At 32.8% G+C, this 16,377-nt stretch overlaps 1 protein-coding gene across 1 annotated transcript; it reads left to right on the top strand.

Annotated features, from left to right (window-relative positions):
* Positions 1 to 14,117: 14,117 nt before the first annotated feature.
* Positions 14,118 to 15,946, top strand: LOC25501406 (UDP-glycosyltransferase 91A1). Its single transcript, XM_013590624.3, has one exon. It carries the CDS (start codon positions 14,258 to 14,260, stop codon positions 15,665 to 15,667), a length of 1,410 nt encoding a protein of 469 aa, XP_013446078.1. The 5' UTR covers positions 14,118 to 14,257; the 3' UTR covers positions 15,668 to 15,946.
* Positions 15,947 to 16,377: the final 431 nt, after the last annotated feature.

Genomic DNA, 16,377 nt, shown 5'->3' with positions numbered 1-16,377 from the left:
GAGACAGAGATGTTTGATTCAACAAATTGGTATATCTTTGAATGGTGGTTATTCTTAGGAAGAAAGGAGAAGTGCATGGAAAAACCAGCTCAGGGTGATTGGAATCTTGACTATATTTATATTTATACACACACAATTTTCTTATTCAATTCATTTGTCTATTAATTATTTTTGTTTTGTATCCTCATTTATATTTACTTATTTATATTGGTTGATTTTGCAAGCGTAAGAATTTCATTTCATACAAGTTGGGTTAACAAGTATTCTTAAAACACCTATTAAGATATAAAAAAGAATAAATTTATATCAAAAATAACATTTTCAAGCTTTTAAAACATATGAGTAAATCATGAGTTTTTTAAGCTTCTAAAAAGGTAATTATTATTAAGCTTTTAAAAATTAAATCATATGAGTTTTTTAATTTTTTTACCTTTAATTTTTTTAACCTAAGAATGAAAGAATTTTAATTTTTTTTTATCAATGCATGAATGTGAGAATTTTTTTAGGTAGGTTATTCATATGATCAATTATTAGAACAACATATATGAAGAAAAAAAAATCTAAAAAAAGAGCTATTTACGAAATTGAAATCATAAAACTTTCTCATTAAAAGGACTTAACTTTGAGGATGGATAAGACTCTCTAATCGCTTCTTTGAGAATATTTTATCTCACTATATCAATGGATTATATTTATAGTGACATATCTTAGAAGAAAAAAGTTATAGTGATATAATAGATCTAGAGGTAATCTCTTACTTATAAAGTTTAACCTGTCTCGTTATACTAAATCTAATTTTAACATAATTTTTTCCTTCACACTTTTGCATTTAATGTTTACCTAAAGTCAAATTATGTTCCTCACTTTATGCTATTTTTTTGGAAAGGAATTACCCCGCCCTATATTACTCTATTGGCATCTACTTATAAAGCTTAATATGTCTCACTATACTAAACTTAATTTTAACGTAATTTTTTCCTCCACACTTTTGCATTTAATGTTTATCTAAAGTCAAATTATGTTCCTAATTTTATGCTATTTTTTTGGAAAGGAATTACCCTGCCCTATATTACTCGTGGCATCTCTTACTTATAAAGCTTAACCTGTCTCGCTATACTAAATCGAATTTTAACCTAATTTTTCCTCCACACTTTTGCATTTAATGTTTCTCTAAAGTCAAATTATGTTCCTAATTTTATGCTATTTTTTTGGATAGGAATTACCCGGCCCTTTATTACTCTATTGGCATCTCTTACTTATAAAGGTATAAGTTTAACATGTCTAGCTATACTAAACCTAATTTTAACATAATTCTTCCCTTCACACTTTTGCATTTAATGTTTATCTAAAGTCAAATTATGTTCCTAATTCTATGCTATTTTTTTTGGAAAGGAATTATCCCGCCCTATATTACTCTACTAGCATCTCTTATAAAGTTTAACCTGTCTCGCTATCTCTTACTTATAAAGTTTAACTTGTCTCGCTATACTAAACCTAATTTTAACATAATTTTTCCCTCCACATTTTTGCATTTAATGTTTATCTAGAGTCAAATTATATTCCTAATTTTATGCTATTTTTTTTTGGAAAGGAATTACCCCGCCCTTTATTACTCTGGCATCTCTTACTTATAAAGTTTAACCTGTCTTGCTATACTAAAACCTAATTTTAACATAATTTTTCCCTTCACACTTTTGCATTTAATGTTTATCTGAAGTCAAATTATGTTCCTAATTCTATGCTATTTTTTTTTTGGAAAGGAATTACTCCGCCCTATATTACTCTACTGGCATCTCTTATAAAGCTTAACATGTCTCGCTATACTAAACCTAATTTTTTCCTTCACACTTTTGCATTTAATGTTTATCTAAAGTCAAATTATGTTTATAATTTTATGCTATTTTTTTGGAAATGAATTACCCCACCCTATATTACTTTACTGGCATCTCTACTTATAAAGTTTAACATGTCTTGCTATACTAAACTTAATTTTAACGTAATTTTTCTCTCCACACTTTTGTATTTAATGTTTATCTAAAGTTAAATTATGTTCCTAATTTTATATGCTATTTTTTTGGAAAGGAATTACCCCGCTCTATATTACTCTAGTGGCATCTCTTACTTATAAAAAACAGATGTTTCATTATGGAATGAACTATGTCATTGCACTCATATTATTTTATATTTCATTGTCAATGACCCGTGTGTAAGCACGAGTCGATGGTCTAGTTATTAAAACTATAAAATAAGGCTCTGCTAGGGTTTTTGGGTAAACTAGGTTTTCGAAACAAGACGAGCAAGGGCCATGCGACGGTTCATCTCTTATCAAGTGAACGAGAGTTAGAGTTTTTTCTCCATCTTTGTGAGAAGCTTATGGTTGTTTCTTTTCTCCATTGAACGTGATAAGTATAGTTTTTTTTTTTTTTCGTTTTGAGTTTCTGGATTCCATTGCAGGAATTGATGAACTTCGATTGAGCGATGGGGAGGACGGGATCTTGAAATTTGAGGTGGAACAGAGCACAGAGGCTAGTGCAGATCTGAGTCTATGTCTGATCGGACGCTTTCTCACCAACAAACCTATTAAGAATCACGTCATGAAGGAGCATATATGGTAGGAAGCCGAGTGAAGGAAGGATGAGGATCCGAGTGAAGGTGGATGTCAGGAAGCCGTTGAAAGGAGGGAAGAAGATTATTACCACGAACGGAGCACCGATAACAGTTCGATTTACATATGAGAAGCTTACATTATTCTGTAACCTCTGCGGCTTGTTAGGACATGGAGATAATAATTGTGAGCAATTGCTTTTGATGGATAAAGATGATGGAGTGAGGAAGTAGGGACCAGAATTGAAAGTTGGGAGATGGTGTGGGTCCAAGTGCCTGCAAGTGGTTGTGTGAAGATAATGGTGCAGCAAATCAGTCGTCTGATGAAACTCAACTTGCGACGGAGCTGGCAAATCCCACTTGGTAACATGCGCACTGAACAACCATTCAATGCAAAAAAGACAAGAAAATAATATTGAGTAAATGGTTATTTTGGTCTCTGGCTCCACACTTCGTTATCACAAAGGTCACTAACTCGGGTTAAATATAAAGTAGGCTGAATATTCCCTTTTGGTTGACTCGGGTTAAATATAAAGTGGTATGAATATGCAGTTCCGTTATCGCTTTAGTCTTTAACGTTATATAATTATGTTAATTGATGATGTGACAAAGGGAATGTTAACTTATGAAGTGACAAAGGATTTATGGTGACAAGGAATATGAGGTGTCATAGTGACTAAAGTGAAAATAGAAAATGATCATTTTGGTTCTTGAACCGAAAATCAATATCTCAAACTCGTCTCAACGAAGTGTTGCTCTTCGTCAAGAACTGAGTCATCTTCCGTTGTTATGTGGTTGCGGGAGACTTTTGATGTTAGGTCCCTGACTGTGCATACTTACTATCAGTTAGGTCCCTGACAGTAAACACTTACTTTCACTAAGGTCCATGACAGTAAACAATTACATGTATACAACATCTGTCATGCTCCTACGCAATGGCTGCTATTCCACGGCTACAACATTTATCATGCATCCATGCAATGGCTGCTATTCCATGAACACACAACTTGCCAAAAAAATGTGATAACAAACACTAAATATTAAGTTCACAATTCACATAAGAGTAGGTTTGACGTTATCTAAAAACAAATATTAAATTAAGTGGCTTAAGTTTCAGTTCTACAGTCATACCACAGAAATGCACATGCTCATATAAATATAGGGTTAAATATGTTTTTAGTCCCCATAAATATGTCAACTTTTCGTTTTAGTCCCTCTAAAATTTTCCTTCAACTTTTAGTCCCTATAAAATTTTCAATTTTCACTTTTGGTCCCTCTTTTAAAGTAAACTCATATGTAGAATTCATATTTTTTAATAAAATTTTTCAGAAAAATTCAAAATATTATAAGAATCACTACAAAAAAAATTTAAATTTTTTTAACAAAACATGAGTTTAATATGAATTTTTATATTTTTTTCGGTTAAAAATTCATATTTAATTTTTACTTTGTTAAAAAATTCTAATTTATTTTAGGAATTTTTTTTAGAATATTTTACACATTTCTGCACAATTTTATTTAAAAATACAAAAATTAAATTAAAAATAGGGACCAAAAGTAGTGATTGAAAATTTTATAGGGACTAAAAATTGAAGGAAAATTTTAGAGGGACTAAAACGAAAAGCTGACATATTTATAGGGACCAAAAACATATTTAACCCATAAATATATTAGGACAATATTTGTAAATAATCAATTGAAATTTAGTTGAATATGTATTCTTGAAACTAATAATCTTTCTTAAAAAAATGAAATAGTATAATTTGAAGTTAACATTAAGATTAAAAAGAAGAAACTATGAAGGAATTCAATATATATACAGAATTTGCAAAAATGTGATTCATAACTAGACCTGAAAACCTGAAACAATTCTTCATATTGCTAGAATTATAAATTGATCTAAAATAGGATCATAGTAGGCCTAGTTTGTGTCTGTAAGTGTTCACTGTCAGAGAGCTTAGTGACAATAAGTATTTACTGTCAGAGACCTGCTAACTGATAGTAAGTATGCACAGTTAGAGACCTAACAACAAATCTTCCGCAGCCACAAGACAACTTCATTGAGGAAGATGACCCAATTATTAAAGAAGAGCAACACTTCGTTGGGACGAGTTTGGGGATATTGATTTTCAGTTCAGGGATAATGATTTTTGGGATATTGATTTTCGGTTCACGGACCAAAATGACAATTTTTTACTTTCACTTTAGTCCATCTGACACTTCATACTCTTTGTCAACATAAAATCTTTGCCACATCATCAGTTAACAAAATTATTTAACGTCAGAGACTAAAATGATAACGGAAGTGCACATTCAAGGATTACTTTGTATTTAATCCTGAGTCAAGAGACCTTTGTAATAACGAGGTACAAAGTCAGGATCTAAGTGACCACTTACTCAAATAATATTCATCATGACAAGAATAAATTATATGATCCTCAACAATGGAAGGCAATTACTATGGAAAAAGAATCACTGAACATGCAACAATGGGAAGTTAATGAGCTAGAGAACAAAAAAAAGAGAGGAAGAGCTTGATAGAAAAAGAAAACGTGGAGTAATAATGCAAATCATATGATATTAGATGGTAACAATACAAAGGCAACACAACAATATGTTTTAACAGTGGGTCCTGGCAATTAGGCCCACATGACCAATGATTGTGTTGAGTTGGAATTGTCGGGGATTGGATCACCCGAGTGCTGTTCCATCACTAACAGTGGCGGTGCCACATATAAGTGAGGGGATGCACTCAGTGGCGGAGCCAGGAAATTTATGGAGCCTGGGCGAAAAATTAATCGTAAATTCACATGTGACATAATATATAAACAGTCATAAATCGATTTTTTTTTTTTACCTAAAAAAAATCAAAATAAATGAAGTTTATCATTTTATCAACAAAAGTACAATTTAAAATAGGGTTATTAATTTAAATTAACCACGTAATATACGTGAAGTCTGAAAATTGACCCTGTAATTAAATAACATGTATTCTGACCATGTAATTCGAGATTTTTATTATTTATAACCTGTAATATACGCGAAGTCCAAAAAAGCAACTGAGAGATTGAATTTTTTCATGATTTTCCAGCGACGAGTTAAGAACGTTAAAATATGGCTTTAACAAAAAAATTATAAATTTTCGACAAACGACAAATTAATTATGAATTTTTAAAGTGTCAAAAGCTCAAAAAACAAAACAACAGAAATCTCGATCTATAAATCAAATTTTGAGCTCATTATTTGCAAAGACATCTATAAAAATACATAAAAGGGATTTGTAAAGTTTCATAGCATTTCGAAATCGTTTAAATTTATTTTGATTTTTCAACTGAAACGTGCAAAATTGAAATTTTGTTCCGCGTAAGCGTATACTCACAAGTCAAATTTAGTTCCCTAATTTTGTAGGCATGACTAGAACATGATAAGAAACATTCACAATGAAATTTTGTAAATTTTAAACGAGATACAAATTAATTATAAATTGTTTAAGAAATTCATAATTATGAGGGAATAAAAATTCATAATTAATTTATCCTTGGTCGAAGAAATTTAATTTTATGTAAAGCTATATTTTAACGTGCTAAACATGTAAGAAAAAAATAGTGAAAAAATTCAACATTTAGGTCACATGTTTAGACTACACGTATATTATAGGGTGGTCAAAATTAAATAAGAAGAAATTCAAGTTACAATGTTAGAGTATATATTTTGTATTTTATTGGGTCATTTTTCAAACATAAAGTATATTAAAGAGTCAATTTGAACAATTAACCCGTTAAAATAAGAGAGATGAAACTGTCAATAGTGTGCCAAATAAAATTCCAAGACCTATTTACGTGTGACAATTTTCAGATTGCCCAAATTTTTCTTTTTATAAATGTGTTAATGAGCTTTTTGGTTGAGTCTAATGTGCAAAAATTATCGATCGAGCCCGGGCGACCGCCCGGGGTCGCTACACGGTGGAACCGCCCATGGATGCACTTGCCCTGGGCTTTTAAAATTTGCACATGATTGCATTGTTTTGTTAGTATTTGAACCTCCTTATATTTTAAGGATGAACCTCCTCATATTTTAACATTGCAATTGAGCCAAACATTTTGCAACAATAATCCAAGTTTTTCTCACCCTATGAATGACACGAGTCTCACTTTTATGTTAACACAACAGTATTTGGCTCAACTAGAGATAATTGACTTCTTTTTTGATATAACTATTTTTAAAAGCCCAACTCTCTATTTGGTTTTTCCTATTACATTTGTTTTCTTTTATTTTCTTATTAATAATTGTAATTGTAATAATTGAATTCTTTCTAAAATAAAAATGAAGTGCTTGAAGATAGAACACAAATCCTAAAAGTCTTTTAAGAAGCTTTTACCACTAAACCAAGTATGTCGCAGAGTTTAATTCTTGCAAATATAATATATATTACTAAATATTTTATATTCTTTCATAACTTAATACTCCCACCATCCTAAATATTTTATATTCTTTCAAATGTCATCTTTTCCAAATAAAATAAAATAAATCTTACTTATTCTCAATTTTCATGAACTCAAATGCAAGGTGTACCCAAATTACTCTCCCTCACATTTTTTCCGTAACCAATAACTTATGCAAATTATTTTTACTTCTTTCCATGAAACATATTTCAACACAAAATGTTATACACCAAATTATTATGCTTTAGAATTATAAATTTATAATTTACACAAATTCTAACTTTCATTTGATAGATTTTGAAATTTATAATTTATACAAAATATGGAAAATATAAAAAATAATAATTAAACATTTATGCAAAAAAAATAGATATTTGATTGGAAAAAAATGACGAAAATTATAAATTTAGTAGTATAAATAAATGATAATTAAAAGAAAAAATAACTGCACAAAACTTTCATAGCTCTAGTAAAGTTGAAAGGTCTGAACCCCCTACTCCAGAATCCTGGCTACGCCACTGATCACTAAGGGACCTAATCCGAGTTCACAAATCAGATATTATATTTTTCTTTTTGAAACCCTTTGCCATGCCAATAAGATTGAGGAGATTCGTAGGATAGTGGGTTATGTGTCTTGTTTTACCGTTGATAGAGAAGGAAGAAGTGGAAGTCTAGCTATGCTTTGGAACATATGAGAGGTTTTGTGAGATTCAAAATTATTCTCGTAATTTTATAAATATCATAGTCAAGGAGGATGATAACGGTATAGAATGGAGGCTAACAAGTTTTTATGGCATTCCTTAACGAGGCCATATAAATAGAAGGGAGTCTTGGAATATTTTAAGAATGTTAGCACGACAATCGAATATTCCATGGTGTATTGTGGGCGTATTTAATGATATCTTGTCAAATGATGATAAAAAAGGGAGTGTTCCCCACCCTTAATGGCTCTTCAATGGTTTCCAGGAAGTAGTAAGTGATTGTGAATTCATCGATGTTCATCTACAAGGACATGCATATACATCATCTTGAAGATTTAGTTCGAATTATGTGGTTGAGGAGAGGCTCGATAGAGCCTTAGTCACACAAGCTAGGATGAATATTTTCCCTCACTGCGCGTTGCAAAATTTGGTGTGTGGTGCATCAGAACACTCTCCCATTATTCTTAGCACTGAAATTCATGTTTTTGAGTATAAGAAACGCCAGTTGTGGTTTTAGAATGCCTGGCTTATTGAACGGGAGCATGAAGAGGTTGTCTTGGATAGCTGGTCTCATGGTGCAAATTAGAGGTGATCATAGATAACTGACCCGGCCGCAAACCGAGTTATCCGAATCAGCCGTGGGTATTGCGGGCGGTTACAGACAGGTCTCGGGTAAGAAAAACAATAAAATTCGAGTCTGTGTGACTTGATTCGGGCGAACTCCAATTTCAAAAATTATGTCCGACGATGCCCATACTCGCCCGAGACATACTGATACTAGTATTAAATTTGAAATAAGTCTCCTCACATTCTCATATGCCTCTGCAACACTCTCCCCCCACTGCATCAGTTGCTGCCACATGCCAAGTGAATTTCCACTTTATCTCTTCCCTATGGTCTGCAATATGTGCGCGCACATAACCATGCTTTTAACTATTAACTCTTTATATACTATTACGTTAATTATTAACAATTTTAATTAAGAAAACTTTGCTACTTCCCCCTTGGTGCATGAGAGAGAAGAAGCATTTACCATTCACATCAATCATTTTTGTGTCACCTATTGCTATCACGTTCTCTATATTTTGTGTGAGAGAAAATGTAATAACAGAAGCAACCGAACCGTCTAAACCGAGACCCGTCCAGACCCAAACCCGCCCAAACCGAGTGTATTTATGGACGGAAATGGGCCTTAAAATGGGGTGGTCGATCGGTTTCATCTGCCAAGGCCATGTTGGGCCGGAACCCGCCCACTGCTCAGCCCTAGTGCTAATGAGTCTATCCTAGATCGTTTTCTCTCATGTACGGAGGAACTTGACCAATGGGGTTGGTCCCTTCGTAAACGGTATAAGGAAGATATCCGTAATTGCAAGAAAAGAATTATGGAATTGTAAGATCTTGTCAACTTTTGAAGCTGATGGTGAAGTGGTGAAATTAAAACAAAGCTTGAGTCTTCTACTTATTCAAGAGAAAACGTTCAGGAAACAACGGGCAAAAACTTTTTGATTGTGTGATGGTGATATGAATTCTAAATTTTTCCATGCGGCTGCCACCTATAGAAAGCAACATAATAAGATCAAGAAGTTGATAAATGATGAGGATATTGAAGTGACTTGAAATGAGGGGTTATGTGAACTCGCCTATTTTTCCAATATTTTTGCTGCCATAATTGTGAGCAAGAACCGATTTTACAAGATGTCCAAACGTGTCTGAACATGGAGGATAACCAAATGCTTATCGCTCCTTTTAATGATGTCGAGTTTTCTGAAGCGGTTAAAAAATCAGGCTTTGTTGCAGGAAGATCCATTACAGAAAATGTGTTTGTCGCCTTAGAAATCATATATTATTTGAAGTGCAAGACTCGAGGTAAGAAAGGGGAAGCAACATTAAAAATAGATATTAGCAAATCATATGATCGTGTTGAATGGAATTATTTTTTTAGAATTTTGGAAAGGATGGGTTTCAACTCAGTGTGGATTACATGTGTGTTACTACAGTAAGTTACCATGTTCTGATCAATGATAACAAAGTAGGTCTAATACATCCAAGGAGAGGTATAAGTCAAGGTGACCCTTTTCACCATATGTGTTTATTATTTGTGATGAAGGTATGACTGCTCTGATCAAACAAGCTGAACGAAATAGAATTCTCCATGGAGTTCAGGTTTGCCGAAGAGCGCCCACTATTAGTCATCTCTTATTTTCAAATGATAGCTTTCTTTTATTTAGAGCAAATGAGTCTGAAACAAAGATTTGAAAGGTATTCTGGATACTTTTGCTAAAGCCTCATGTCAGTTGATCAATATGAAAAAATCATAGATATTTTTTAGTAGGAATCCCCTACGGTAAAGGCTACCCTCCCTAATATTCTTCAAATGACGGAGTGTATTGGGACGGGAAAATATTTAGGACTCCCTTCTATGAAAGGCAGTAGCAAGAAATCTATTTTTAATTATATCAATGATATGGTGTGGAAGCGTATCTCTTCTTGGAGTAGTAAAGTTTTATCACAAGCGGGTAAAGAGGTTTTCATCAAGCCAGTTGCTCAAACTATTTTATCTTATTGCATGAGTGTATTCCTCCTTCCAACGTCTATAGAGGAACATATAGAGATGATGCTTAATTCAAGTTGGTGGGATGAAAAAGGTGAAAATAGAAGAGGGATTAGATTGATGTGTTGGGAAAATCTTACTATGAGGAAGGAACGAGGATAAATGGGTTTTCAGATCATCCATGGTTTTAATTTGGAAATTTTAAGGAAGCAAGGTTGGAATTTCTTAACCAACCTCGGTTCTATGGTTTCAAGAATCTTCAAAGCTAAATATTTTCTAATTGGGGATTTTTTGGGATTGTCTTTGAGACATACTCTTAATTATGTATGGTGTAGCATCTAGACATCTCAAAAATTGTTGTAGAATTGATACCGTTGGAGAATTGGTGATGGCTCCTTGATTCCTATTTGGAACACACCTTGGTTGTGGAACAAGGATAATCCTTGTATTTCTACTCCCAATTTACATTATTTAGGTAATTTTAATATTACTACTCTTATTGATATGAACACTAAGAAGTGGAATGAAAATATTATTCGGCATGTGAGGAATGTGAATGAAATTATAAAAACACCAGATCTTAACCTTGATGGAAAAGATGAAATTATTTGGAGGTTTGACAAAAAATGCTTATACTCAGTTAAGAGTGCTTATAGGGTATGTGTGGATGTGCTAATAAATCAAGATAAGTGGAAAGTGGAAGGTGATTGGAACATATTATGGGCACTACCAATTCCTCCTAAGGTAAAACATTTTATGTGGCGCCTTGGGAGAGAATACTTACCTAATCGACAAAGGTTGATGAATAAAAGTTAATTTAGTAATTTCAATATTTGTCTCTTGTGAACTATCTGTGAGAGTGCAAGTCCCCACTTTATTAAGTATACCAATGTATACGGAATCTTAGAGGATTGATAACCATTTACCGTATTGCACATATGACCTTTAGGGTGATGAGGAACAACATGACACTTGGAGGGATTCTGCCCCACGTATTTAACCACTTTTTTATAATCCCTAGTTCATAGTTGATAGAGATACATTTGCATTAGTCCAACAAAAAGGTAGGTGAATTCAAAGAATCCTAATCGCCGTTAAAATCTGAATCAAATATCCTTTTTATTTATTTCTGCTACCAAATAAACTAGCTTTGCGCAATCAAACAAAACTTGAAAACTCTCCCAATCTACTATTTTAATTTATAGGTTTAGTAAATTGCCTCGAAAACAACAATCCAATCCATGTGAAGAGGATAATTTACTACGTACTTCGAACAGTTTGGTGTACTTGCCAAATTTGTTATCATGTACCTACCATTATCATAAATGTAATGTGAAAAATGTTAAATTGGCAGTGATGCAGGTAATATCAATTAGAGGGTATATATGAGAAGAAGAAAAAGAAATAAGGTTTAAATATGATTTTAGTCCTTATAAATATTGTATTATTTCACTTTGGTCCCTTTAAGTTTTTTTGTTTGGGTTCAAACCTAATAAATTCAAAATTTCTTGATTTTAGTCTTTGGCGTAATATCTGGCACAATATAAACATGACATGTGGTCTAATAAGCTGACTTTAAGAACTAAATACACAACAATTTTTTTTAATTTTTTTTGCAAGGACTTAACCCAATCAAAAAAACTTACTTGGACTAAACTAAAAAAATGTTATAAGTGCGGGGATTAAAATCATATATATACCAAAAAATAATTAATGTTGTATTGAAAGTCAATCAATTATTTTGGCACATTTGTTATATTTTTTTTCCCAATTAGATCAGCCATTTTAAGAAGAAGAAAAAAAGGTAAAATAGATTGGGTGACATAATGGAGACAAAGGCTTGGAGGGTGACTTTCTATCTATCTCCTATATTAATCTCGCTCTTCTATAATTTTTCTTTCACTCATCTCTTTCTCAAAACCGCCTTAAAAAACATATATTTTACTTTAATTGGAATTAAGTTGATCCCAATCAGAGTAAATAATATGAATTTTTTTTAATGAAAAAGCGGTAATCCGTAGGCTTTGTTTGTGAGTTTGGAGGGAAAGAGAGAAGAGAGGTTTGGAAAGAAAAAAAAAAAGGAGCAGGTGGAAGAAATAAATGACATTGAGAGTGGGAAGGCTTTTGAAGGTTCATTTTTTTTCATAATACAAAATCCTCATCACTTGGGGATACTCAAAAATTGTAATGGGGAAGGGTTTTAGAGGGTTTACAAGACTTCAAATTTAATATATGTAGTTATAATATTCTTAAAATTAAAAATATATTAATCAAAACATTAATTTAAAAAATTATTCTTTTAGAAAATATAAAAGATTTTACTATTTTCTATATATTTTCAATCAGGGCCGTTCCTAGCGTTTAAGGGGCCTTAGGCATAGTTTGAAAAAATGGGCCCTTACATAATAAATCATAAATTTTTTTAGTTTCTTGTTATGATTTTACTAATGCTACATTTTTCTTTTCTTCGCTTTTCACTATAAGATAAAAGCTTTTTTAGGCAACATCTTCAAATAAATCAAATACTTCATAGAAACCAAAACTAAACAAAATACTATAGGATTAGAGAACAATAGCTTCTCCGAAGTAGACTGAAATTTTAGCACCTAAATAGTAGACACTGAATTTTTGACATCTAATGATAGTAAAATCAAAAAAATAAAAGTATATCAACACGTAATTAATTAAATTTTAGACATTTGGATACAAAATTCTCCAATGCTAAACACACAACAACAATAATACTTGATAAACAAAATTAGTGTTAAATGTTTTAGAGTAATCTAAGATACAATAACTCATTTGTTATACTACAAATAAATCATTCATCTTTTTATAGGCTATAAGTACCAAGTTTATATTACTATATTGATATAATTAATTTATTTTGAATACTTTCAAGGAAAGATTAAGATTAATTTCTCTAGTAGGCCCATTTTCAACTAAAATATAATTTGTTTTGTTATGAAAATTCTCCCAATTTTCTGGATAATAAATATCACATATATTTTTAATATTAGTAAGACACATTATTAGGAACAAAGGGCCCCAAAAAATATAAAAAAGTTCTTGGCACATTATTAGAAACAAAGGGCCAATTTTTTTGGGAGGGTGTATATAGAAAGCTTTGTTTCTTATGGGGTATATATAGCAAATTGCATCAAAAAGGCCAAAACAATAACAGACTGCAGCCCAGCTTTTCATGTCAATTTTCGGGCCTGCCAATATTTTCCTATATAAACCCCCATAAAACCAATTCTTACTATATACACCCCCACCAATAAAAAAAATTTTAGGGCCCCCTACCGGCATGGGCCCTAGGCCGTCGCACTCGTGGCTTAGGGCCGGCCCTGTTTTCAATCCTTCAAAGTTTTCCATTTCCCTCCAAACTTCCAAACAAAGCCTTAGTAAATATATTAAGGGTTCTACTATTTGGTTGACTTTGATAACTTTCTAAACTGTATCTATATTGTAAAAGTAAAATAAAAATCACTAATGATTGTCTCCGAAATACTATTTTAACGACCTTAAATGATAAACTTATATGAAATATGTGCATTCAGTGAATTGAAAGTTGAAATATTTGACATTTTTAAAGAATGATGATTTATTTTTTTTCAAATACTGAGTGCATGGGCGGCAGTTAGAAAAACAAAAGAATAATAATTTGTCTATCAAACAATAATATCTTCTGCCTTATTGGAGAATGGATGCAATGCAATGGGAAGATTTCGTATGATTTCTACTTATTTGATGCTGGGTTGGTGAGTAACAAATGAAGTAGTACACTATTCCGGATAGAAGGCTTTCTCGGGACAAGTGAAATTATGGCCACAATTTAAAACGTGTAGTGGGTCAAATAATTGCTTCATGATAAATTGAATCAAAAAATAGTAACATCTTGTTTTAGTATATTTATAGTAACTTCATTTCTTCCATAGTCGCTAACTTGCTCTATCATGGATACCATTAGAGATGAAGAAAAGGCACTTCACATAGTAATGTTTCCATGGCTAGCCTTTGGTCACATGATTCCATATCTTGAACTAGCCAAGCTTATAGCACAAAAGGGTCACAAAGTTAGTTATGTTTCTACACCAAGAAACATACAACGCCTCCCTAAACTACCACCAAATGTTGCTCCTCTCATCAAATTTGTAAACCTTCCATTGCCAAAAGTTGATAACCTTCCTGAAAACGCAGAGGCTACTACAGACATTCCTTATGATGTCGTACCATACCTTAAAAATGCCTTTGACAAACTTGAAAAACCTTTCACCCATTTCCTTGAAACTTCTAATGCTGGTTGGATTTTTCATGATTTTGCTAACTTTTGGATTGCTCCTACGGCATCCCAGTTGGGTATAAAATGTGCATTTTTCTCCATTTTCACTGCACCGACAATGGGTTTTTTGGGACCCGTTTCAGTTATCTTGGGTGACGAACCTGGTCGAACAAAGCCTGAGGACTTCACCGTTGCTCCGCCGTGGGTTCCGTTTCAGACAACGGTAGCATACCGTTATTTTGAGATTATAAAGACTGCGGACATTCTCTCCGACAAAATCTTAGGGACTTCTGATCTGCATCGCTATGGTTTGTCTATTCAGAACAGTGACTTCATTTTGATCCGTGGTTGTACTGAATTTGAACCCGAATGGTTTCAAGTGATCCAAAACATTCACCAGAAAACAGTTCTCCCTGCCGGTCAGCTCCCCAACACGGAGTTTGACAGCGGCCATGAAAATGACTCATGGCCGAGGATAAAGGAGTGGTTGGACAAGCAACCACATGGCACAGTGGTATATGTAGCTTTTGGTAGTGAAGCAAAACCAAGTCAAGAAGAAGTGAATGAGATAGCTTTAGGGTTAGAGAAGTCAAACCTTCCATTCTTTTGGGTCCTTAAGGTTCGACGTGGGCCTACAGATAAAGTTGTGTTGCAATTGCCAGAAGGATTTGAGGAGCGGACCAAAGGACGTGGAGTGGTATGCACTGATTGGGTCCCACAAATGAAGATATTAGGTCACATGGCAGTTGGTGGATTCTTGACTCATGCAGGGTGGACATCGGTGGTAGAGGCAGTTCAACATGAGAAGCCACTTGTGTTGTTGACGTATCTTTCAGATCAAGGAATAAATGCAAGAGTGTTGGAGGAAAAGAAGATGGGGTACTCAGTGCCTAGAGATGAGAGAGATGGGTCTTTCACAAGTGATTCGGTTGCTCACTCAATTAGGCTGATTGTGGTTGAAGAAGAGGGAATGATCTATAGAGAAAATATTAAGAACATGAAGGACTTGTTTGTCAATATTGAAAGACAAGATAAATATGTTAATAACTTGTTGAGCCACCTTACAAGTCTTTTGAAACACTGATTGTGATGTCGACTATGATTGATGCTACCACCTTATAAGTACCTTTCTCCTTTAATTTAAGTTTCTAGTATCTGCATTCATTAATAAGGTTCACCAAATTTCTTTATCTTTCTTTTAGTTTTATTATTATGGTTATTCAAATGCTGTTAGAACTAAAGAGATTGATAAGCCGATAGTTTCAATGATTTTGATGATAATACACTTATTCTAAGTGAATAAGTTATCCTTTCCCATTCAACAAAGTTATTTCAAGTGTGGAGATTTAAGTTTTGGTGTAAATGATTTGATAAGAATAATGATAGTTAGTAGTTAGATTAATTAATTGTTGGCCGATATGACGGTCACAAAAGGAACCTAGGGGAGGTAACTTTTTCAACTATTGAATTTTGCACACGTTTCGAATGATAAGAGATAAACAATGCAATAATAACAATTCAATATGATTAAGAAATCCAACTATAAATTGGACTATGATTAATCAAACTTCAATACTGTTATATCCTGATTTTGGACCTAAAAATACTCATCCAAATTGCTTTTCCACCATTGATATTTGTCAATTTACTTCTGTTTTACTCTGAATCTTTACTTTGTTTCACCTGCATATTTTACTGTCTCTGTCCCGAAGTATTTTCAATCATGATTTTGTCTTTGATTTTCTTGCATAAAACCATCCAAAGTGTCTTTCTTACATTTTATTTCAAAGCATC

Source organism: Medicago truncatula, chromosome 8 (genome assembly GCF_003473485.1).
Source record: "Medicago truncatula cultivar Jemalong A17 chromosome 8, MtrunA17r5.0-ANR, whole genome shotgun sequence".
Classification (NCBI taxonomy): Eukaryota; Viridiplantae; Streptophyta; class Magnoliopsida; order Fabales; family Fabaceae; genus Medicago; species Medicago truncatula.
Note: the sequence above shows the minus strand (reverse complement) of the source record. Positions and strands in the feature narration are given on the sequence as shown.